Source organism: Ambystoma mexicanum, chromosome 4p (assembly GCF_040938575.1).
Source record: "Ambystoma mexicanum isolate Mex_15411 chromosome 4p, UKY_AmexF1_1, whole genome shotgun sequence".
NCBI lineage: Eukaryota > Metazoa > Chordata > Amphibia > Caudata > Ambystomatidae > Ambystoma > Ambystoma mexicanum.
Window position 1 is genome coordinate 1,061,801,284 of NC_090927.1, and position 26,493 is coordinate 1,061,827,776.

The following is a 26,493-nucleotide window of genomic DNA, read 5'->3' on the forward strand; positions in this document are numbered from 1 at the left end:
TTGTAGTAGACCATCCTACTAGGTACCCTGAGGCAATTCCTATGAGGACTGTTTACAGCTCAGGCTGTGGTTAAGGCCCTCCTTGGTATTTTTTTACCAGGGTTGGGTTTCCTAAGGAAGTAATCTCTGACAGAGGGTCACATTTTATGTCCCACTACATGAAAGCCATGTGGAAAACCTGTGGAGTTACTTACAAGTTCTCTACCGCCTACCACCCTCAGACAAATGGTTTGGTAGAAAGGTTCAACAGAACCATGAAGAGCATGATAGGTGCTTTAGAAGATCCCCTTAAAAGAAAGTGGGACCGCCTATTGCCATGCCTTCTCTTTGCTTATAGAGAAGTCCCTCAGGAGGGAGTAGGTTATTCTCCCTTTGAACTTCTCTATGGCCATCCCGTCAGAGGTCCATTGGCCCTGATCAAGGAGGGGTTGGAGAGTGCTCCTTCCCCCAAGCCAGTCAGAGTGACTGACTATGTGATAGGTCTCCGAAGGAGAATGTCACAAATGATGGCAGAGGCTAGTGATAACCTAAAAGCTGGACAAGCTCTGGTCAAGCATTGGCATGACCAGAAGGCTAACATGGTTGAGTTCACTCAAGACCAGCTAGTTCTAGTTATGATCCCAACACGGCAGAGGGCCTTGCAAGATAAATGGATGGGACCCTTCAAGGTTGTGGGTAAACTTGGAGAGGTGAACTATCTGGTGGAATTGGGCAATCCCAAGGAGGCTCCTAGAGTCTTCCACACCAACCGACTAAAGGCGTATGTCTCCAGACCTGAAGTAGGAGCCTTGCTTCTAGCTTCAACAGAAGTGGAAGAAGAGAGAGAAGCTCTACCTGATCTCCTCAGAGGCTTACCCTTGGACGAAAAGATTGAAGGAGTAAATCTCTTCAAATCTGACACCTGAGCAACGAGAAGAGTGCAAAGCCATGTTAAATCAGTTTGCCTCTCCGTTCTCACTTTCACCAGGCTTGACCCCTTGGGGACAGCATGATATACTCACTGGTGACTGTCTGCCAGTCAAAAGCAGAGGATATAGAATGTCAGAAAATGTAAGGACCCACATCAAAGGAGAGGTCAAGAAGATGCTTGATCTCGGGGTAATAGAGCCCTCTACTAGCCCATGGTCTAGCCCAGTTGTGTTAGAACCAAAGGCAGGATCCAAAGAATTGAGATTCTGCGTGGACTATAGAGCTCTTAATGCAGTCACCAAGACCGATGCCCACCCTTTGCCAAGGACAGATGAGTTGGTGGATAGACTTGGTTCAGCCAAGTTCCTCAGCACATTTGACCTTACGTCAGGCTATTGGCAAATAGCCCTGACAGACCATGCCAAGGAGAAGACTGCATTTTCTACCCCAGTTGGCTTATACCAATTTAAGGTTATGCCTTTTGGACTGAAGAATGCACCTGCTACATTCCAAAGAATGGTGAACCAGGTTCTGAATGAGATGGAGGACTTCTGCATGGCATACTTGGATGACATTGCAGTATTCAGCCAAACCTGGGAAGAACATGTGAACCACTGAGGGTATGTTTTGCAGGCTCTTGGACAGGCCAATCTGACCATAAAGGCAAGTAAATGCCAAATTGGTAAGAGTAGGGTGGTCTACCTTGGGCATGAGGTAGGAGGTGGAGAAAAAAGGCCTTTGCTCAGTAAGATTGAAGCTGTGCAAAATTGGACAACACCTACTACTCAAACCCAGGCGAGAGCCTTCCTAGGCCTCACTGGGTATTACAGGAATTTCATTGAGAACTATGGGACCATAGCTTCTCCACTGAATGTGATCTCCTCTCCAAAACTCCCTAAGAAGGTCAAATGGAATGAGGAATGCAATCAGGCCTTTGGAAACCTGAAGAAATCTCTTTGCCAAGCACCAGTATTGAGAGCTCCTGACTATCACCAAACTTTCATTGTGCAGACAGATGCTTCTAATGTAGGTATAGGTGCCGTCCTTAGCCAACTGGATGAGAAGGGTAGGGAGCACCCCATTTGCTTCATCAGCAGAAAACTGAAGGATCCCGAGACAAGGTGGGCAACAATTGAAAGAGAATGCTTTGCTATTGTGTGGGCACTGAAGAAGTTTAGGCCATACTTGTATGGTTCTACTTTTGTCATTCAGACTGACCACCAACCCTTGAGATGGTTAATGCAAATGAAGGGAGAAAATCCAAAACTATTGTGATGGTCAATCTGCCTGCAAGGGTTTGATTTCACCATTGAGCACAGGTCAGGGTGTCACCATCAAAATGCTGATGGACTCTCTAGGATGTATGTCATTGACTAGAGGTATGAGGTTCATCCAGGAGTGGATTAAATCCTCCTGTCCCTTAGTCTGGGGGGCGAGTGTTAGGGAGAATTCTCTGTAAAGGCTAATTTCCCAAACCTAGTGAGTCCCCCAGCAGCTTTGCTGGATTTTTGGGGTTTATTTTTTTCTCCTGCTAAGAGTGAGACTCTTTTACTCCCACTCTTAGACATGATTTGAGGTGTTCCTTTGTCTTTCCATGTGTTTTATGGGCTATGGGGTCTTTTATTCCATAGGGTCTCATGTGTTTTTTATGTGGGTTATACAGCACCCTTCGTGCCATAACCCAGGGGTGCCATAGCGACCTCCAAACATAGACTCCATACCCTGGGACTGACTACTGTCTCCCAGGGCATTTAAAGTCACCATTGGCTTTACTAGTCCCAAATTATGAACAGAAAGCAGTACAAACCATCATATTTGCAGACGTATTGGTCGGGGCAATTCGATTGCCCCAGGGTCTGTTGTTCAAGGGGTCACGTCTCCGTCCCCCCTGATCGAGTTTTGGCTGGTGGCAGTGGGTACTACTTTTTATATTCGACCGCAAATATATCTCTATGGGATTTTCTCATTGTTCGAGGCTACCAACTTTAATTATTTAATTCTTATAGCCTTCAACATACCACCAGTTAATTTATTTAATATTAGTTCACCGGTGGGTATTTTTTGCCAGAACTCGATTCTAAAATGGCGTTTGTGTTCTCATCTGTGACTCCAACCCAAGTCGAGCACTTTGTTCCACTTTTTGGCGGGCTTCTCCACAGAAGCCTCCAAAAGTGGTGCCACTCTGTCTGGGTACCACAGGGGTGTGGGAGGGGGTTTAGGCACCCTGGACTGAGTTGCCTTGGCAACTCAAGTCGCACTCTTGTGTGATTGGCCCAAGTGGTGAGCCGGCGGGCTCACCACTTAGCATGTTTGATTGACAGCTAGGCTGAATGAATGGGGGTTTGCTGCATAAAAGCAGGGCTTTGGGGACTGGAACTTCAGAAGTCGCCACAGGACCTAAGAATCCGAGGAGGGAGAAGCTGAGCCGACCTGCAACGACGACACCACCGGTGGAGCCCTGCTGAACCGTCTCACCACTTTTCCCGACGACAGAGGAGATCTCCAGTCCGGAGAGTCTTCTTTCTTTGACTGGTGGGGATAACCAGTTTTGCCTTCTTTCACCTTCCTGGAGCATCCCGTGGCCACCTTGCCCGTGCCAAGCACCCCGGCAACCGGAACACCATGGCTTACCACTACCGCGAAGAGAAGAGTAGTACCTTTTAACCGAAGAACTCCGCGGCTGGTTTCTTCCCTGGCAGTGCAACGACCTTCATCTTTCCTCCATGGCGAGACCTCCTCTTCCTCTGGACGAAACACCGACTTGCACCCGCTGCCAGGAACAACTGTCCCCGCTGGAGCTTCCTTCACACTTAAGGTACTGTGTCCCGCCTGACTTCCCTTGCGACAGATCGTTAGGGGTGACAGTAAAGCCTCGACTTTCTAACCTGGGCTGGCCTGGGACAACCTTGCTAACTTTTCCTGACTTTAATTTCATTCTTTGTGTGCGAACTATCTACAAGACTCTTTGGGCATAACCCCACTGTACCTGGACCCCTTCTGCTTGCTCTCTCCAAGAGTGGGCCTTGCAATTGACTTCCTTGCTCTCGAGTAGAACTCTGCCTATCCTTCCTTACTGTGGTTCTTTTAAAAGTATTGAAATTTGTGTGCTTCCATAACTCTGCCTTTTTCCCTCCCTTTTTAATAACTTATTAGAGTGCCATCTTATGTTAAGCGCTCACCTCTGTCTGAAAATAAGTGGTGTTTCTCATTAAGACTTGTCTAATAAGTTATTAGGGTTGTATATATATAATAGTGACTGTGTGCTGAATTTACTTTTCTCTTTATGCTAGTGTAATTTACAAGTGTGTCTTTAAATAAGTAATTATATAGTTTTACACCAAAGCTCTGGTCAGTGTTTGCTTGTGCTACTGTATATCTGTACCTATTGTGTATAATCTATATACTGCTTAACTCTTCTTGAGGGAAGTCTGACTGCTCAGCCACAGCTACCAAGTGAATCTGTGTGGTACAGACTGCTACCAAGTGGGTTTACTACCAAACACCTGTAGTCTTAAGTCTTTTGCAGAGGTCCCAAAGGGAACTGCACAGGTTTCTGCCTAACACCCATGTAGCCCAAAGGGCAAAACCGTGAATTGGGACAGGCCCTGTGGTGTGGCAAACGCTGTCTTCTCTTGGTCAGCAGGCTTGAGAGGGATCTGCCAATAACCTTTTGTCAAATCCAGGGTGTTCAGGAAGGTGGCGGAACCCAGTCTTTCTATGAGCTCATTAATTCTGGGCACTGGATATGCTTCATACCGGGAAATGGCATTCAGCTGCCTAAAGTCCATACAGAACCTAGTGGTGCCATCCGGTTTTGGCACTAAGACTACTGGCGAACACCAGGCGCTCTTTGAAGGCACAATGGTTCCCAGTGTCAGCATGTCTCCTATATCCTTGGCGATCTCCCTACGTTTCGACTCTGGAATCCGTTAGGGCCTGAGGCGTACAATTTTCCCCTCCTCTGTGGGTATGGCATGGGTGGCCATATCGGTTCTCCCGTGTATGCCTGAAAAGGACTCGGCTACCGGGTTCAACGTAGAAAACAATTCAGTTCTTTGGGTCTCATTCAATTGTTCCCCCACTTGCACATCCTGTAGGCTACTAGGGTGCTTTGGAACCAATTGTTCAGGGACGGACATATCCGATAAGGCGGCACAGAGCACACTCTGGGTTCCTTCTTTCCACAGCTTGAGAAGGTTTAAAGGATAATTCTGATATTTGTTTTTTCTGTTCAGGCTGTTCCTCTTTGCTGCCTACAGCCCTGCTCCTCTGGGCTCCCTACCTAGCGGCCCTATTCTTTTGGGCTCTCTGTCTGTCGCCTACTACTAATCTCTCTCTGTCCTGTTCTTCTGGACTCCCTGCCTTTCAGCCTAATACAGTCCTCCGCAGTCTAATACAGTGTGCCTGCACCTAGTGCCACTCTTGACTGCAGACTTGCTTCCTACTTTGCAGCCTTCTGTTTTTAAGACTGCTGCTCCTTGTTTTCTTCCTTAAGTCCTCTGTACTCCACCTTAGGTTATCTATTTCAGTCTAACTGCCTTTCCTTCATTTCCTTCTGCTAGACTGCTCATTGACTTCCTTTTCGCTGGATATTTCTGTTCTTGTCTTCTCATGTGTCTTATGTAATCCCTTTGTACAGAGCTTGCCTGTTGGTTTCCGGCAGGCAACCTCTGCCCCTTCCTTTGTCGCGTTTTCAGTGTTACAGACACCCACTGCTGTTGTTCCCAGCCATGAGCATACAGCGTGGGCCTCTGTTATAGCAATCTGTGCAGAAGGCTGGAGTTTCCTAAGGTTCAGCATACACCCCAAGAGGGAATCCAGTTTGTTTGTACCTTTGTATCTTTTGCCCCTTTTGGCTCACAGCTACTGTTTCCTACTCTTCTTTCTTGTTGAACTTCCTGCTGTGTGTGCTTATCTGCTACCTTACCTCAGCACAGCCACCCAAACCCTACTTGGGTACCCTGTGCCACTCTTGACAGAGTGCCATTCCTGACAGATGGCCACGTCTATGGCTTCTGACAGGGTCAGGTGGTGATGTTGCCTAACCCATCGTTGGATGGGACCTGGCAAGGCTTCAATGAATTGCTCAAGCATTACCTTCTCCTTGATTTGCCCAATTGTGGCGGTGATAGTTTGCAACCATTTCTCAGCTAAATCTTGTACTCTGTAAAACAACTGCCTTGGGCTTTTGCCAGGTTTTAGCTTTGTTTCCCGGAACTGGAGCCTATAGGATTCCTCGTCCATCCCTAGCCTCTCCAGTACTGATTTCTTGATATCCGCATACTGTGTGTCCCCGTTAGGGTTGGCCGCCTGATAGGCTCCTTGCATTACCCCAGTGAGAAGTGGCACCAAAAAGAAGGACCATCAGTCCGGTGGCCATTGTGCTGCACGGGCTATCCGTTCAAAATTTACAAAGAAGAAACTGGGATCATCTCCCGCCTGGTATTTTTGAAGCACTCTAGGGGGAATGGCCGGTTGAGACCTGTGTGCCGCTACCGATTCCCCCAGAATTCTCAGGGCTTCCCGCCCCTGCTCTTGGGCTGCTGTTTGCACTTGCAGAGCCTGTTGTAGTGCTTGTCGGTCTTCTTGGGCCTGATGTCCTTGCACCTGCACCAGTTGTTGTAACTGTTGTTGCCCTTCGGCCAATGCCTTTATGACTGCCTCCATTCTGTTGGGGTAGACGTGTCTCTACAGAATCCCACCCTTGCCACCACTGTTAAATAGTGAGCCAGAGACTATAAGGTAGGGTAACAAATGAGGTTTATTGTACAGCTCACCGTGGCTCTGTAGGTTAACTTCAAGGCACTTTAATACAGTTCGAAAAGCAAAAACAAGGATTCTGGCCCCTCCTTCACTGAAAGGCAGACTGCAATGAGTGAACCCAGAATTACAGCAGCTCTTCAAACAAAACGCTGTTCATAGGTTGAAACCATGGGTACAGCGGTCTCTTGAAATAAATGCAGTTCATAAGGTTGGCTGCCGTACTTTGCAAATAAAAGGCCGGTCTTTAAGGTGAAACCAAGGATTGCAGCTGTCTCTTGAGAAAAATGCAGTTCATAAGGATTAGGGCGTTTTTCCTCTGCACGCCCGTCAAAACACACAATTGTATACTGCTCTGCCAACTCGGGTTGAATCACCCAATAAACAAAACTTCCTGAAGCCACTTTTCACCTCTTTTCCAGCTCCTTTTCCATCTGGAGTGTTCCTTCCTTCCGCAGACAGGCTTGCCTGCCGGGCAGATAAGGTGTCCACCAGAGGGTGTTCCTTTTCTCACTAGTAAGCCCACCGGTACTGGGGACTGGCCTCGTTCCACTCCCTGCCTCCGCCGTCAGCCTCCTTCCATTCCTAAAAATAGAGAGCTGGAGTCGTTTTGTGAGCCTTTTAACACGCATGCCCCTCCTCCCTGGTAATTAACGTTGGGTGTTCCCATTCCCAGTGTTATCACACCTGATGCTAATTCTCCTCCCTGCTTGATTCTCGTGGAGTGAGTTTTAGTGTTAAACCCTGACTGTGGAAGTCCACCTGAATAGGGAAATGCGGTTTTTCGTCTCCTTTGCCTGATTTTCTTTTCCCCTTTTCTGGCTTTTATAATGATGAGGTCTTTGCTGGGGCATTCTGGGATATGTAGTCCGTGTCTCTATTTGTTTGCTTGTTTCCCTCATATTTAACATTATTTTGTCCTGTGTGATGACTGGCTTATTCCCATCCAGGCTGTTCAGTTCCGTATCTTCATCCCTTGTTAGGGCGGCCGCTACTGATTCCCTATCACAGTGATACAGCCCACATTACAGCCCACGTTCCTTGGGTGTTAATGCCTACATATTCACATAATGCTGTGAGAAACCTGAAGGTGTCTCCCTGACTAGTCCCCGGGGATCTGTAATCCTGGTGGCCAGGACACGGCCATCGCTATTGGATCCAGTTCCTGGGGTTGGACCAGTGAGTGAGGATCACCTGGATGAGGGGTCCTCTGGGAGTGGAAGCGGGACACTGACTGGTGAGACACGGTATGCCCTTTCTTATTACACCTTTTCCCCAGCCTACCATGTAGGATACTCAGACACTCTAACCCCTTCACCCCCTTTTCTGACACGAACACTTTCTTACACCATGAAAGACAACGGACTAACACTCATTTACCTGACCCCAACACAAGGGTCAGGCAGAGCCAGGCAATTGACAACAACCGCACACACCTGACGGCCCTTTTCCTTCCCCACAGGGATAAAAGGTGGAGCACGAGACCACACGATGAGCAAGGCAGATGGCACGACGAAATAGCTATCCAAGCACGGCAGTTCAAGAGGAGGAAACAGGCAGTGAGAACCGAAAGGGCAACAAGGAGAGAAGCAACCTTTCCGACCCAGACCCGCAAAGCCTCTGTGGAAGGAATCGTAAGACTGCGAACAATAGCCAGCGGGTGATGCAGCAGATGTCAACAGTGCACGGATCACGCCTACACTGATAATCAGAACAGGGAGAGACGCTTGATACCTTGGTACCGGCCTTGACTCCAGAAACAAGAAAAGCCAAGCGGTTCATCACAGCCGGTGAGTCGAGGGGAGAACCGATAAGAAACCGAACCTATTGTGCTGTGCTTAGGAGTCCCGCCTTGTCCCATGCTCTAAACAGGGGGAAGGGAGACCCCGGCTACCACATCCTGACTTATCATTTGTCAACACTTCTTTCTTTCTTGTGAACCCTATCCCAAACTCTTTTTGTATTTAGTTTAAGGATTGGCAATAGGTTGTAAGGACTGGCAATAGATTTTTCTTAGTATAGGCCCTTTTTTTGACAAGACGCCACTACGACTCCCTTATTATTATTTGATGGTCGTAGCTTGCTCCAACGTTAGATTTAGGTTTCCAACCTACCAATACAGTTTAATAAACACCCTTGAACTGTGATCACTCGTGTCTGTCTTTACTGTTGCCACCATGAGTTCATTACAATGCCTGCTTGCCAAAACTCTGTGTGGGTGAGTTTCACACCAGCGATTTAGTTTAGATTCGTATGAGGTCATAATTAAAGCTGTACTTACAATCAACTCACAGCATTTTATATGGATAGTATTTCCAGAAGTAGATCCAAGCCACTGAAGGTTCTGGAACACAGGTCTGCAGATGTCGAGGCTGGAACTATTTAAGCAGATGGTTGGTTTACAAATGCAGATTGTAGATATGCTCCTGACATACTTCAGAAGAATCTGCAAACAGACAGGCACTAAGATAAAGTGATCTGGTGGTCTCCGTGATATCCTGGGAGGGCATGAACCACACAAGAAAAACAGATGTAGCATTGGTGGGCACCTTTGCAATTTAAATTCATTAACTGAATGCTATGAGCGATTTCTGTCTTTAAAAGGTGAATGTTTTCGAAATGTAGCGATGGTTTCATTGCCTATTCTTGAATTTTCAGGTGATGCTGTTGATACTAGTTTTTTAGTAAAGAGGGTTATGCTTTCCTAAGTGGAAAGTACAGATTGGGTGAAACTATTGCTTGTGTAAAATGATCTCACCAATTGAGGAGATGGGGAATTAATGTATGCTCATTTCTACTTTGGGAATTATGGTAACATTAAAAGTGTTTTATTTACTGATGACATTTAAACATTGCATTTGCTCACCAGCATTGCTATACTGCAGTCTTCTCGTTTCTATTTCTATCTTGGGAAGAAAATGAAAATATTCAGATCGGAAGCTGGCAGGAAACTCGACCATACATTAGTGTTGGTGCAATGAGCTTCATAACCAATACCAACAGCTTTGTACATAGGAGATCATTTGCTGATGCGCTGCTCAGTTGAAAGATTGCATGCTCTGTATCGTTGGTTGGCCTCATGTTTGGGACTCATGGATAATGCCCCACACTCCAGTACGTAAGCCTATTTGTTAATGCAAATAATTTACTACAGGATGGCACATTGTTGAGCGATTTGCTACCATGATGTCACCTTATCAATAATTGAGAACAACATATCTAGCCTTGATAAAAGAATCTTTACTGTATTAGCTATGGTGAAATCAAACAGGTAAATTATTTGCAGAAGCTCAATAAACCTGCAGAACATTCATTTACCATAAACCGAAGTTCAAATAAAAAAACTGTGTACCACCACCCCACCCCAAAAAAGCTATGAATAATGGTTACAACAGATCAACCTGGTGAATAGAAACATGTATGGTGTTCAGTAGTCTCAGAAAACAAATCATTTCAAAATGTTGTCTGTGGCCTTTGGTCAACCAGCAGTGGCCATCAGAGTCCCCTGCAACATATTTCTACAATATTTTACACGTCAGTTTTGATGTTGAAGGCATAATTAAACATTCGCTCCCAATCATAAGAGGACTGTTGTATTTACATTTGTGCACGCACTACCATTTTAAATTAGTTTATACTGCACTCATTACATGCAACTCAATCCTTCCATTAGAAAATATTTCACTCATAAATGGTATTTTTATTTAAAAATAATGTAATACAGTAGTGCAGGTTTAGTAAACATGAAACTGTAAACAGTAGATGTGTGCACACATCAAAATAGCTGGTATTGCTGGTGCCAATCATTCCCTTGAAAGACCAGCCTAATAAACAAGCCATTGGCTCGACATTGAAATGATTGCCTTATAAGTTATTGCAATAAAGGTTTATACATATTTTCAAAGCAAGGCTGTTAAGTCCAACACATGTAATCCAGGTGTCTGGAAATCAATATACATCATTATACAGTATCAGGCTTTAAGGGATTGAAGTAACAGGAATATGTCCTCCTAATTTTCTTGTATCTTGTGCTCTGAATCAATATTCTGTTTAATCTTGATTGGTTTGAAATGGGAGGTAAAGTGCCTATAAAAAGAATATGGCTTTGGTGCAAAAAGGCCATTTTATTAGCAGTTGAATGACACAACCACTGGATAGCACCTGATGAAAAAATTGTTGGAATGTTTAGCACTCCAAATGATTTGACGTTAAACTTAATTTAAACACAGTTGTTGGTAGAACACCCTCGAAATGAGAATCCCAAAACTTGATCAAAAATTACAAACCCTAAAATAAACAAAGAACAGTTAACGTAAACGTAGTGTGTGGGCTACATTCACTACTCTACCCAACTACTGTCAATTCTTACACAACCGCACATGGGATACCTCACAAACACGCTACATGTGCTTAACCGTATTGCCTGTTCGGGCAGTTATGCGCTTAAAGCCGATACCCTTCCATCGGAGTGTCCGAATGCTCGAATATAAACTGCTGCTCCTTTTCATCCACGTCGGGTACAATGGTTGAGTCCTCCTGTTCCGTACTAAAGTAGCGCTCTATCAGGGAAAATGCCTTCTGGTAGATCTCTTGGTTTTCATGGCTCTGCAGGAATTCAATTTGATCTAATCCTGAAGAAGAAAAAGTAATACTTTACTTAGAAATCTTTACATAAGAATAATGTTTGATCCCTGAGAATTGGGTAAATCATTCAACTATAAAAAAATATATAGTTTTATTGGAAACGTTTCCGGTATTTGCAGCATTTCTATTGGCATTGACATAAGCCATTACCAACTTCCATGCGTTCCCTTCTCACGCTAGTATAACACAGGCACAGTGAAGGGTAGATGAATGTAGCTGAGAAAAAGGGAAAGACATTAGAATCCTGGTAGACTACACTCATTAAGTGCTATATGTAAATATAGACAACATTCTGTAGAAAAGCACATACCTTACCAAGATATAATGCCAGACTATAACAGATTGCATTTTAAAAGCTTGCATTTAACCATTTTATGGTCAGAGAGAGATGTTGGTATTAAAAGAAATAATCTGATGAAATGAACCACAGAAATACATGGCTCAGGTTATTTTTTTTTAATATCTTTTAATTTCAATTCCATCACAGAACGGGGACGACACATACATTAAGCTATATATAAAACATAAGGGTTTAGTCGATCAGCATTATTTTAAATTGTTGAAAATTGTTTTGTCTAAACTTACACCTGGCCCATAATACATTTTTCAGTGTATCAGCTACTCTGCAGTGTAGGTAGCAACCCTCATCACTGTACAATAGAGAGAAATCGTGTGGAAGGAGAGAAACACCACCCAGTAAGCAACCCTGGTCTAGTCCCGCATATCATACAAAGGCTCCAGGAGAGATCTCATGAGTAAAGTGGGAAATTGCTGAGAGACTGCAGCCAATGAACTAAGCCTACATTTTCATGAATTAAATCAATGAGCAGGCTCCAGATATTTGCAAACTTGTTACATCTTTCTTTTAAAGGGTATGTGAGTTCATCCATTAAAAGCTGAGGCCAGAGTGTCGGCAAAAGGTTGCTAATAGCAGGGGAGTATGTCCACTTCCATCGATGTGCAATTGTAACCCTTCCTGCCAGACAAATGTGATGCAAAAGTTTGTCCTTAGGGGATCAGAGAAGGTAAATCTCTTCATCGTTGACTGTCCCCAAAAAACCCACAAAAGAACCCAGGGCTAGCAGACCAATTATCTATACAATTAAAGTGATTATATCTTCCCAAAAGGAATTAATCTTTGAGCCCTGCCACCAGATATGGAACACTGATCCCAGCACATCAAAGCCCTGCCAACATTGGGGAGAGACTGTAGGAAACATCTTAGGAAGCTTGTTAGAGGCGCCAGTGCCCGCCATGGGCAAACTAGGTCATCCAGAGGAGTGAAATGGAAGCTGTGGCCCAGGGGCTTATTGCATTTCCGAACAGGTAAAGCATGGAGGGCTGTATTGTATCTAAGTGGGTGGGTCAAGACTAGAGACGATATAGAATGGGACAGCAGAGGATAGATGTCAGGACTCAAGGCAGAAAGGTGTTACCACCATTGAGAGCAACCAAGAGGAAATTGGGCCAGAAGGCCAGGGTTTGCTCTGTCTACCCTTTGGGGGCGGGGGGAATTGCATCTGCTGTTACAACTCATGGCACAGAATCGAGAGGTCTATTGAACTGGCAGGAGAGGCCAAAGCGGATTGTACCCCAAAGTCCCCCGTTTAACAAATGTTGAAAGACACTTTTTGTGAGCTGGTAGCACAGAGAAGGGGGTCAGTGAGGCACTTTGTTCTGTTGTATGTTGTTACAGCAAAGTGAATTACTTTCTGGTAGTTCGCTTAAATGCAGTTACTTTTTGGCTTTTTTCATATATTTTTTTTTTATAACGGGGGGGGTTCCCACTATATGCCCTAACCCTATCCATCCTTCCCAAGCCCCCTAATACCCCACCATGCCCCAAACATACCGCTACAAAGTAATTGCATCAAAGAAATTTACCATGAAGTAATTCACTTAGATGTAACAATGGTACATGCTTTGTTCAAGGGGTAAGCCACCTTCTAATTCTTCTTGTAAGTTCCTGATGACCCTGGCGATGCAAAAACCCGTGGTGATTGCTGCCCTTAGAAGTGGCCCGCAGAAAAGGGCGAGCACTCAAAGGAAGATGGACACAGTGTGTTTGCACGAGGAGAAGGGGAAGAGGCCCCAGCTGGCACTCTGCATCATCATCGGACGGACAAGCCAAGTGTGTTGTAAAGAAGGCATGGTATCAAACAGTAAGACAGACATAAGTGATCACAGTTAAAGGGGGTTTATTGAACTTTAATTGGGTTTGAAAAACACCTATCTAATCCTAAATCTAAAGATGGGCACAAGCTACGACCATCAAATAATAATAACGCAGTCCTAGTCAAGTCTGTCAAAATATAAGGGCCCATACTAATAATCCTATTGCCAATCATTACTTCTAAATACAAATAGTGTGGGAAACAATGTTATGCAAAAGAAAAGTGTTAAAAAAATGATATGTCAGGAAATTCAAGCCATTGGCTTCCTTTCCCCACGTTTTCAGCACGGGGCAAGGTGGCACACTCGAGTTTAGCGCACTCTCTGGCTTCTCCAGCACAAGGATGCAGTTCAAAACCTTAGCATCAGGGCCCTCTGTGCCAAAGTCTCTTTGCCATCATTCAAAGTCTCTAATTCCAGAGGGCCTGATGCAACATGACAAACATTAAGTTCCTTTCTTAGGATTTCACATATACAACTTTGCAGGTGATTTACTGTTCAACGCAGGTCTCCCTCCACCGGGCCCGGACCAATTTGATCTACTTTTCCAAATTTTCTCTACTTCATCAAAATCTTTCCACTGTGCGCAGGATTTTGCTTGACCCGTCGCAGGACCACTTCGATTCACAATTACTCGTTCTCTTCTTGATACAACTTTTTCTTACTTTCACTTTTGCCACTTCTTAGCTGCATCCTTACAGAGACCTTCGATTGAGCACCCATGTTGGGCCGGACCACTCTGTCAAAGGTAGTGTATCTTGCTTTTAAAGTTCAATCACTCATCAGCAGTTCAACTTTACTTGTGTCTCTTATCACACGAGTTTTAACAATGCCCATTCCAGCACTGCCATACAATGTTGCTGCTTGCAACCTTAGCTTCAACACAGACCGGTCTTCTATCGGTATCCCCAACTCACTGGCTGTGTTGATTTCACGGACGCTGCTTTGTTCTTGGAGCCAAGGACGGTACCACAGCTGCTGGTGCTTCTCCCCGCCTTGATTATTGACGCGGAAGGGCCCCGGGTATCTGTGACACACAATGCAGGATTCTTCAACCTGGCTTCCTGGTCTTACACTTTCTATTCTCAAGGTTTCTGGAAAGTAACGGTTCCTTGTCGAAAAGGTCAAGGGAACTTCCCTCCTTGCAATCCCCTTCTGTTCTGCCATTGTTCTTCTCTACGTTCAGCTGCTGTTTTATCTGTGTGGGGAAGTTTAATGAAAGTCAGGTGTGTGTGATGGTCAGTAGCTGCCTGACCATTGTACTGGGACATGTCAGGTATACTGCTCGGGTGTTAGTCTGTTTTCTCTCATAGTGGGCGGTCTGTGTGAAAGTGTTTGTGTTGTAAGTGGGGGTAGAGTTCCTAAATATCCTACCTGGTAGGATGGGGTAAAGGTGTTACAGGGAAGGGGATACTGCGTCTCACCATCTGGTGTCCCACTCCCCGAAGATCGGTCACCCAGGTGATCCTCCAACACTGGTACACCCCCAGGAACTGGATCCAAAAGCGATGGCCGTGTCCTGGCCAACTGGATGACAGATCCCTGGCGACTAGTGGGTGAGACACCTTCTGGTTTCTCACAGTATCCTATCCGGTTCATGTGGAGGATTCGTCGTCTGCACAGTACGAAGGAGGCAAGTGGGTGCGACACAATAGATCCGACAGTACGCTCCCTGGATGAAATGTCCAGAACTATCAGATTGGACAGATCATCTGTTCAGAAAGAGGAACTGCCCATAGAAGCCCAGGAACCTTTATCCTCTGAGCTCTTATTTCAGTCTGGTTATTTTATGCCTGGAGATTTAAGGAGAAACACTTTGTATGGACCAACTACTGGTTCCTTAAGGAACACAGTGGGCAATAGCCAATCCAAGGTCTACTGCATTCTAAAGGTTCAGACTCTGCTCTATAAGGGTGTGTGATAGATATGGGTGAATTGAAAGGGGCCGCTGAATCAGCAGCAAAAAAGAACACAAGACTCCTTATCAGCACACTTCCTAGAAGGTCTTGCTTGAGAGCCAGCCTATTAAATGAGAAAAGAGACTTTGTATTAAATAGATCTATTATCTTGTCTCTGCTGAGAGAAATTCCGAATTTGATGGCTCTCTCCTCTAGAGACCTGGAAAGAATGGAGTTTATTGATCTACATAGAACTGATCGTTCAGCTATGTACATAAGCTCAAAAATAGTCCTGGATAAAACTCTTTGGGGAATTACAGACTCTGAGACTACAAGGCTTTGACTTGACCATGTATGGGAATCCATTCTCTCTAAAAGAAATCAGCAAGCAGGGACTATGTTTCAGCCCTATTACTCTGTGAAATAAGTGTATCTATTAACCCTAGCGTTGGGGAAAAAAAGAAAGATTCATGGTGCTAGGGAAATTACTTTGTGTGAAGTGAATATAAAAGGCTGTGCTTGGCTGGCAGGAGCCCTTCATAATCAGGGCCCAACCAAGAATATGTAGCATGCCTAAATATTCATCGCTGAATAACAATGTTTCACTAATATCATGGAACTCTATGGGTCATTATAGCTTGTTTTCCAACCCAAAGCTAGAAAACGTGTTGAAAGGTCATCATTACATCTTGTTACAGGAAACATGGTTGGTGGAGTGTCCCTCTTTAGATGGGTATACAACTCTTTTTCAGCCTCCCTGTAAATGTCTTTTGGGTCGCCCCTCAGGGGGCGTTGGTAACCCTGTTAAAAATAGGAGTTTGCTTGAAACTGGCATCTTGTCGAAATGTATGTAAGGTGATCCTGTATTCCACCTTGCCTGACTGCCTGCACTGAAATACACTATCAGGGCGGGAAACTACAATTTCCATCTGCCCTAGCGTTTATATTTCAAGACCAGGCGCACCATGTCCAAGCCGGTCTTCGCCAGCCAACGTCCGGCATCAATGCCATCAAAGGCTTCTCTTCCCGGATTCCAGGCAACTCCACTCTGCGATCCGCTGCTTCAGTTGGATCACCATTTCTATGGTAATCACTTTTCTTGTAAGTCCCAGAAATATCGCAGTATTTTGTTAGCGCAATTAAAACACAAGGCCTCAGAACTGATACAGCTGAAAGCAAATTCCACCTGTTCTGCTTGTGATTAAATCCTGCTAACATCATGGGTTTTCCAGATAGCCTTAATCTACTTCTTGTGGCAAAAAAGGCCAACTGTTTGGCGATTGTTAATAAGACTTGCAGGCAAGATCATGCGAAGTACTAGGTCCGTTCTCGGACCCCAGCCCTCATAGCCCTACCATTGTTCTGGCACAGCTCAGGCCTCCTCCTGAACTAGAGGGGAAAAGCCCAGCTCGTCCAGGAGTCTTCTCTCAGTGCTACTGAAGTAATTTCACACCAGCCCTCAAGTCTTGCTCACACACTCACTGAATCAAATAAGGAAATAATGTCTGCCACAGTTAATGCTACTATGGGCTACGTTCCCCCTGCTTCAAACGTTCTCTCCATCCCCAACCATGAGTCTCTAGAGGCTAAAGAAAACTAGTAATAACTTATGCTCTGCAGGCCTTACCCAGGCTGAAGTGCAAAGGGGGGCTGGACCTTCTTCAATCAAACCAAACAACATTCTGAAAATCGCTCTTTTGAATACCAGATCCGTCAACAAGCATGCCTCCTAGAGAAAGATTTGTCTATGCTTGGTATGTCTGAGGCATGGATCACAGAGTCTAGTGGCCCTATGATTGCCCTTGCTGTACCAGAGGGTTTGTTAATTAGCAGGGAGGACGTGGTATGCAAAGTAAATCAATCACCTTTATTTTGGTTTACAATTCTCAGGGTAGTATTGTTCAATAAAGGTCCATCATCAACCACAACCTTGTTGCTACTTTCTTTATCCTCCCATATGGTTGTCTGGACGTGGGTACGGCCCTCATATGGCCGAGTGCTCACCGTACCATGCACAAAGAAAACAAAAAGTTCAAACAAAAGAAGAAACCACAACCTTCTCGATTAGCGTCCCATTTTTTTGTCACGACATTAGCACAGCACCCCTCTGTTGTCAGGTGCTCACCGTCTTTTTCTGGAATGAAAATAAAGTTCAGCCAAAGAAAGATGCAGCTTTTTCTTGTGTCCTCCGGCGTTCTGGGTTGCAGTCGGGACGGGAGGATGGGCACCTCCGCCGTCGGGTGTTCACCTTCCTAATACGCCCATTCAAATCCCACAGCGTCCTCAATCCACAACTCTGGCTGTATTCAGGTCGGAAAACAGAGAACGCCCAGGAAGAGGTTAGTGCAGATTTCGAACATTTTTCCGCCCCTCCCCGCCTATCCCCAGGTGTTCCCACTCTCCTTAATTGTGCCTGTTTACCCCCTCCCATCTCCTTTCCTCGGCCCTCCATGTTCCCCGTTCCTTCCACTGTACGCCAGGTCCTTTTTCGCCCCTTCGTGTCCCCACCATTCTGGATGTCTCACAGACGTAAGGTAAGTGCAGTGCTTCGTTGGTGGACCTGGATTCACGGTTTTTCAGTTTTTGGACTGACAAGCGATTTGGGGCAGAGGGCATGCTGGGATCTGTAGCCCTAACTAAACCACATAAATACTTAGTAATTGAAAATTGGAGTGGAAATTCCTCATACTCCCCCGACATCTACAGTATGGGTTGATATTGTTTATTCTGTGTTTCCACTGCCAAACTGTGACTTATGAAATTCAACAGTCGGGACACGATTCAATGTTCCACAAGCCCACGTTTGAGTTAGTTCCCTGTAAGCCTTATCCCCAGAGGGGTGAGGTTCGTCCCAGATAGGGCATAGTTAATTAGAGTGCTTCCCGGTGGCCCACTAGTTCCTGGATACGGATGCAGGCTAATTACAATCCCGCTATTAGTAATCCAACCATGATGCACAGATCTTCCCAGGACACCTTTGGTCACTCTCAGGTTCTGAAACACCAGTTTTACAGAGTCATAGGGGTTATCACCATTGCCAAGCATTCTGTGGCAGCCCACTAGGGCTTCGCTGGAAAAAAAAAGCACAACCCTCCACAATACAAAGCCAATGTAGACATTTGTTTGATAAAGCATTCCTTGGTTCTCGCTTGTCAGCAGTCAATTTGGGTACCACATGGAGAAATACTATATCACTTCTTTGCCCCCCAAGATCACAACCCCTAGTTGTGGACTCGCTAGACCAACAACTGCTGGTCTAGGATCCTTCAGACAGAGGTCTTGGATTCCCATTACACCTAACTTGCGTGCCTTCAGAGCAGAATGCTTGGTATACGGGTTGGGATCCTTGCTATGCATAGTAGGATGTAATAGCTGCTTGGACTGGGGCTGCATTATATGAATGTAATCAACGGACTCACACGGGGCAGTAGCCGGAATTCTGTAACAACAGGAGAAACACTGGGAGGCTCCCCCTGGAGGCCCCCCTCCTATCCTCCCTTGGGCCTCTATCAAGGCAAATAACATTTTTTTAATGACTGCTAGTTCAGCAAATCACCCATCACAATTACATCCCCGAGCGTTGCTGTCCTCCTTAAGGGGTGGATCAGGGATGGGTTGGGTGCCTTGGTTGATTTGCTTAGAGATCCTGAATGGCGTCAATCGAAAAAAGGAACTGGACTCTGAGCACGTAGATGGCATATTCTGACTCCAAGTGCTAGAGGTGAAACTGGGGGATGGTTTGTCTTCAATCCCATTGCCCTTCCCCGTGTCCATTGGATCAAAGGGGCATGGTGCATGATTAGGCATGAGAATAGGAGCAGGCACAGAGCAGACTTTGGTGGGACCAAACACAGACAAGGGATCAGAGACGAGGCAGCTAGGGGGGCTGATATGGCATCATCATCTGCCGCTGGTGATGGTTGTTTCTCCGGCCCATAAAATATCGAGACAAGTGGGCGATATCATCGGGCACAGTGAGGACTGGAAAAGGAGCAAAAGGAACAACGTTCGTGAGGGTTTCATCTGAGGTTGAGAGCGGAAGATCATTTCAATTGATACGAGCTTTGGCTTTGACTTTAGCAGTATCCATACAAGAAGTTTCAATGTGGTAATGGACTGGCTTTCTTTTGTGCCTGTTTCTTCCCATCTTTCTACTGTGTAGCTAACTGCAAGGCTCGGAGTGGGCAAACTGCTAGGTGTTCCACCTACCCCCATGGTGATCACCTATTACAATCACTACCACTCCCAAAAACAGCTTGGTTGGACCACAGGATATGGTTGATCTCTTATCAGGGAATCAGTCTCCTGCTGGATTTTCCCCCATGAAAAAGACCAGCCCCAGAAGCGCATTCCCTGCAAAGGATCCAAGTGCAAACCCCTCTTTTCCTCCTTACAACTAGGATATTGTACTCTGACTTAGATTCAGGGTGCTCTTGCATGGTAGACTTGGAGACGAGCTGCTTCCAGAAAAGGAGTGGGGGGTAGGAAGAAGTGGGTGAGGGGTCCAACACCTGTAATGTTCCAAAGATGACACATCCCGGGATTTAGGGGTTCAGAGTTCTACATTCTGGTCAGCCAAGCACCATCCACAGCAGACCCCTAACAGCCCCCAAATCAACTCGGAACGCTCTCACCTCACAAACACCTCAGAGCGAACTTCCAATGGAGGCTTACAGTCTGACAATTTGACAGCCAGCAGTCCAACACTTAGGTTCAGCCATTTCACTGTGGTGTGAAACGCCCTGCGCACTTTATCCCCGCGGGCTTCAGCTCTCGCAGGCCCTGGGGCTTGCAAAGTAGTGAAGGGGGCGTAGCCTAGCGCTCCAGAAGACGCCGGCCCTCCTGGGACATAGCACAGCAGTTCCCCTGTGGTGTGAAACACCCTGAGCCCTTTCTCTACCATTGCAAAAAGTAAACTCAAACTTTTCTGCACCTCATGCCTATGCCAAGATTGTAAAATTCTTCACTTAAAAATAACTCCAACTGATCATTGCTGTGTTAATTTTATTCTGATCTACCACCCCCTTACCCCCTCAGAAATGCCAGGCTTCAATGTGGAAATCTCTCAAATTCTGAGTAAATCAAATGGACCACATTGTTTGACCTTCTTCTTAGGGGACTTAAACCGATGGCGGGGAAATACAGCGGATAAAGAAGCTATTGAACTAGAATCGACACTGAATAACATCAACATCTAAGTCTGTAATAGGGATCCCACCGCAGCCAAAAACAATGTGCTGGATTGGGTAGCAGCAAGGAACCTTTCAGTGCAAATTGATAGTACCTCCCCGTGGATTTGCTCTGACCACTATACCATCGAGTTTCAGATACAATTGCAGGCACCCGTTCCAAAAATCAGCAACCTAACACCAGTTGTAACTTTAAAAAAACATTTTTCTTTATTGTATATGGTTTACAAAAGAAACCTTTACAAGTACATTAAATTGAAAACATGAAAGGAAAAGAAAAAAAAAATCATTTCATATATATTTTTTAAAAAAAAAGATACTTAAAGACCCAATTATCCCTTTCTAAGGAAGAGGAACACATTACAAATCATTTAAATAAAAGAATTCAGCGCAAGTTAAAATGCAGAATGATTTTGCCAGTTAAAAGGCAGCCTCCTTTTACATAACATCAATCTTAAAAAAATAGCAGTAGGGTTACAACATTTCAACATACAGATTATCATACAATTTAATCAAAGAGAAGGCGCATACAGATCTAAAAATATGATAAATCCAGCCACAGCAAGACCATCTTTAATATTAGAGATGGCAAGACACCGAGGCCAGATGAGATTTTCTGCCCCCAAAATACCTAGGGTATTGAATCTTCCTAGATAAAGATCCCTAGGACCTTTCAAAGCTGTGCAGTCTAGAAAGAGATGTCGAGTAGATTCAATTACCCCAGGAGTATGACAAAACCGGCATAAAAGATCTAAATCACTAATCTCCTTCCTTCTATGAAGAACTTCCCTAGTAGGGAGAATATTCCATCTAAGCTTGAGAAGAAGTGAGCGAAAGTGACGATTAGGGAATTGAGTCAGTATAAAAGACAAGCAGCCTCTCTTCTTATGGACAAATTGTAAATCTTTGACAGAAGGGTAAACATGCAATTTTTCAAGCGTGTGACTCCAATCAGCACTAAAAAGAGATTCCTTGACTTTATTGGGGTTCGTTAGCAGGGTATCCCTATCTGTGGAAAGATATGATAGCGTCCTTTCACAGAGGTCACAAAAAGTAGAAAGATATAGGTTATGATCTAAGGATCCCTTTGCAAACAGGGTTTTACCCACATGAACGTAGAGGGTATCATGTTTGGGAGAAAGCAAGGCAGAAAAAAGGGTTAAGACTCTCCAAAGAATTCTGACTCGCAGAGAGACCAAGCCCAATCCATATCTTATAGCCACTATTGGGACACAATTAGGCAATTTCAAATTTTTCCTCCAATAAATACCCTCAAGGATATCCCAAAAGGTCAGAAGGGCTAAATAATGTAGTTCCATTCCATAGATTCATTTAGGGGTCACCTTACCCTTGAAAAAATCAACAATAGGCTTAAATGAGAACATACCATACTTTTTATCAAGCTTAATCGATTGGGAAATAAGTGGGAGCATTTTATGTCTAAGGGAACGTCTTAATTCATTGGCCGATGGCTGGGCCAGAATAAGGAATCCCAAATAGACAATTTTATGTGCTCTGATTATGTTTCCCCCGCCAATTTTCCAGATTTTTTTGTTCCCCTCTCTCCCCCTTGAGAAGACCATTGTACAAGTTTTACACTGGTTAAGTTTTAGCCCATTAGGGGTGGCATATTCTTCAAATTTGCAAATAAGCCTCTGTAGGCTGACTTTAGTGTGGTCAAAAAGAAGATAATCGTCGGATATGCCAACCATGAGAGCCTAAGATCCCCCAATTTAGCATTCACCATGCCAGTATTTCCAAGAAATTCCTCAACATCTGCAAGATAGAGGATAAAAAGGCATGGGGCTAATGAACAGCCCTATCTAACCCCGATGCGAGTCCTAATCCTTCTGGAAAGTGTTCCTTCAAGATCAATCCTAATATGGACCCCTGAGTTCTCATACATTGCCATTATTAAGGATAGAAGACCTGGGGGGATCCCCCACTTTGACAACTTTCCCCAAAGTTTTGACCTATTTACCAAGTCAAAAGCATTTGACAGATCAATTGAGGCAACATACAGAGAAGCACCATATTTTCCCCAGGTTGAGTTTTGAAGGGCAGTTAGAATAAAACCATTAAGATTGGTAGAATGGCCAGACCTGAAACCTGTTTGTTGCTTCGGGAGAATATGGTTTTCCTTAATCCAGACAGTCAGATGGGAGAGAAGCATAGAGGCAAAGAGTTTACAGTCCGCATCAATAAGAGAGATTGGTCAATAATTTTTGACCAAAGTTCGTTGGCCTCTCTTAAAGATGGGGACAATGTGTGCCATCTGCCAACTGGTTGGGACATTACCAGAGTCAACAATATCTTGGAATAACAAACATAATAGTTTTGCCCAAATTTCCGGTTCCGTTTTAAAAAAAGTGTTATTTGTTAAACCGTTGGGCCCTGCGGCCCTTGAATTCTTAGCTCTGGCAATGAGGCCAAGTATTATCTCATAATCAATGAGGGGGACCCAAGGATCATTTAGATCATTCTGCCCCGTTGTACAAGGTTCTAACCTCTCTCCCCCTGTGCCATAGAGTTCAGTGTAATGCTCGACCCATTGATCCTCTGGAATGGCATTCAGCTGGTCAGCCACCATCACATCATTTTGGCTAGAAAAAATGGCCCAGAAGGCCCTAAGATCTCTCTTAACGAATACTCTAAGCATAGACTCCGCATCATTTTGTAGCAAACTAGATTTTCTTGATTTGCAATAATTTTTATATTTTTAGTTTTCATTTTGGTTTTTTTATTATCCCAGTCAATGTCGAGTACCTGAACCTCTCTAATAAGTTTCCGAGTATATGCCTTTTCATTGGCCAACTCCTGATCAAACCTATGAGAATAGGATTTTTTAGGGCAACCCTTCCTAAGAGAGCCAGAGATACTACCATGGAGAGCAACAAGAAAGCTGTCGAAGTGTAAAGTGTTAAACACTGCCAATTTCCACGAGAAATAAGTATGGTTAAACGAAGAGATCAATTTACAATTGAGGAGATTAATATTGGCAGGTGACCAACGTATCCCTGTCCCTTGTCCCACTGTTCTAAGGTGGCAGGGACCCCCAGTGGGCAATAACTTCATGGGGAAGGGAGAGGGAAAAGTAACTACCAAACACCCATGGTCACTCCATGGGTTAAAAGAAACCTCAACCTCAGGTGAGAGAGAAGACAGGGAATGGTCTTCATAGACATAGTCTATAGTAGACGCTGAGAGACCTCTATGCCAAGTAGGTCGTGATGGGAGAGTAGCATCATAGAAACCGTTGAGGCAGGTTAGCCCAACCGAGTCCAGAGCTAGATTCCAGAGTTTACCCCAATCAAATTTCTGTCCTCGCCGATTTTCGTCCTCCCAAATCAAGGTCAGATCTTCATATTTGGCCTCGGATGAAATGGAACAGTCAGAGTTAAGATCACCAGCCAAGATCAACTTCCCCCTGGGATATGAAGATCTCCATATATGTACCATATCCGTAAAACTTTCCAAAAACGACTCAAGTACAGCAATGCCCTTATGCCAATATACATTAATCAGGAGAATATTAACCAGACCATCAAGGGAAGTAACCTCCAAAGCCAAAATACCAAAAGGCGTATCCGCAATAACCTTGTCCTGAAGCCAAAAGAAGCTCTGGTTCCAATAAGAAGGCCCCCAGAGGCCCACCCTCCTGAACTGTATTTAGCGCTTTGAGAATGGATAACAAATCCATCAACAACGGGTGGGGAGAGCAACCAGGTTTCCTGTAAGAAGAAACAGCGTGAAGCACTAATCATACGTACTGTATCAGTGTTAGTGAAAAGATGAGTACTTCCCCTCAAATTCCAGGAGAGAAAAATAAATGTATTCGGGGGCGGAACATGAGTAGATGTAACAGGGCACTTAGAAGAAAGATCATTTCCACAGACCTGAGGTAACCTGGGCCCAGCTTCTTGCGTTTCCATTGAATCTGGGTGTAAATTGCCTCAGCTGATACTGTGGAGCTCTTTCCGGATGGTATACTCTTCACACCCTCCATATTTACCAGGCGGATGATTAGTTTGTAATAAGTTTACTTCAAAACCAAGCTGCATTAGACCATCCCTTTGGGCGATTATTACTTCTAAAACCGCTCTAGATTTCAGAACAATATTGCTCAAATCTACGCATCCATTAATGGGAAAGAAAATCCTCTCCATATCATAGCAGGAAATGAGTAAAAGAGAGGGAAGTTGATGGAAAATGTTTAATATATTTCCACGATTGAGACAGATAGGCATATCCTGACCCCAAAGGCTAGTAAACTGCAGAATATCTAGGGAATCTTTAACCTCCACTGCATGAGATAAAGAGTCAGTTATACTTTTATTAAACTGAGTCTGAGAATCAGCTTCCAGATCTGTGCCCCTAGCACCCCTTAATATAGACCTATTTTGAGAGGCATATGGTCCCAAAGGAAATCTTTCAGACAGATGAGAGAAATTCTCATTTTGAGAGAGTTTGCGGCTGATGGAAGAGCTTTGATGACCATTAATTAAACCTCCATTTGGCGGCTTAGAATTAGTTAAATTAAGGGCGTTGGGAACATAGAGGCCCTCCACTGGTCTAAATCCCATAACACTCGCCCCCATTGTAGACTCTGTATTGGTCAGATCAGAGTGGCAAGATGGAAGGCTATCTATAGGAGCAGAAAAGGTATTAGGGGCCCCATCCTGAGCCAAGCGCGTAACTGGAATAAGAACCCCCTCAGTAGATGAATTTGTACTATAAAGCTCCTGAAATATTTTTTTACCATGTTGAGGTTGACCAAATTCGCCGATAACGGAGTGATAGTAGGCTCATCGTGGGTAGGAACGGATGTAGATGAAGCATTGCACAGAGTAGTTAGGGCAGCTGCGTCCGAAAAGGGTGCTAGCTGCTTACATACAATTTGGGCATTCTATATAACTGGAGCGGTATTGTTTATAGGGTCCGGTTGAGTTGAAACTATTTTTGGGAGGCAGGTAACAGGAGTTTCCTCGACCTGCCCACTAAGGTCAACCTCCACCCCAGGAATATTGTCCCCTAGTATAGGACTAAGTACCAAAGGATCAGGCTGACTAGGTATAGCCAGAATAGACGGTAATGAGGTTAGTCCTGCAGAAGCAGTAGCTACCGTTAAAGTAGCGGTCAGAGGTACTGCGAGTTCCACCGGATTCTTAATCCCCTTAAAAGGGGTAGGAATTGTTGCACAAACAGGGGCACTTGCCAAAAACAGATTTTTAAAAAATTGATTAGTTTAAGAGTTTATTTGTTTCATATTCTTCTGATTTTTTGTTTTCTTTATTTGTTGGTTATGCTTTTTTTTTAACTATATGAACAAAGCCCTTTGACTGTACCGAAACCTTGGTAAGGTCGATAGTGTCAACCGGTTTTTCCAAAGTAAGGTCAGGTTTAGAATCAAATAACGGGGCATTATTATTTCCCTTAAGTGACTCAGCCATTGCTTGAGTGGTAGGTCCTGAGGAAAAACCCTTCGAAATTGGGCTTAAAGATTTAGGGATCGGCCCCGCTAGGGCTTTCTCTACTAGAGATTTGGTAGTTACTTTTGTGGGGGTGGTAGCGAGATCTACATCAGGGATATGTCCACTTGTATGGCCTCAGCCTTCGTAGGAGAAATCAGAGGAAGTTGATTAGAAATTCCCCTGTCCATACCATAAAGGGAAGTCCCTGAGGCCCTGTTAATGGGGTCCCCTGGGAGACTAGCCGTTTGAACACTTAAGGCTATCTTGACAGAAGGCACTTCCGTAGTCGGTTGAGTAGGGAAAACAGAGTCTGGAGACTGTTTTATTATTAAGGGATGCTCTTCCTTAATAATTTTAACCAATTCTTCAAATCTGTCCAGACCTTCCAGCCTGTTATAGATTTCAGAGAGTAAAAGAGAATGTGAACTAACCTCTGACCATATATTGTCA

The 26,493-nt window shown here is 44.6% G+C and overlaps 1 protein-coding gene across 4 annotated transcripts in view; it reads right to left on the bottom strand.

Annotated features, from left to right (window-relative positions):
* Positions 1 to 9,889: 9,889 nt before the first annotated feature.
* Positions 9,890 to 26,493, bottom strand: part of KPNA5 (karyopherin subunit alpha 5) — a 594,400-nt gene continuing 577,796 nt past the window's right edge. For 3 of the 4 annotated variants that reach the window (XM_069606645.1, XM_069606643.1, XM_069606646.1), the window contains one exon: positions 10,349 to 11,300. In XM_069606645.1, coding sequence (XP_069462746.1) covers positions 11,113 to 11,300 — 188 coding nt within the window. In that variant the 3' untranslated portion in view covers positions 10,349 to 11,112. Of the gene's footprint in view, positions 11,301 to 26,493 lie in introns of all 4 variants that reach the window. The other variant, XM_069606642.1, reaches the window with a different exon arrangement.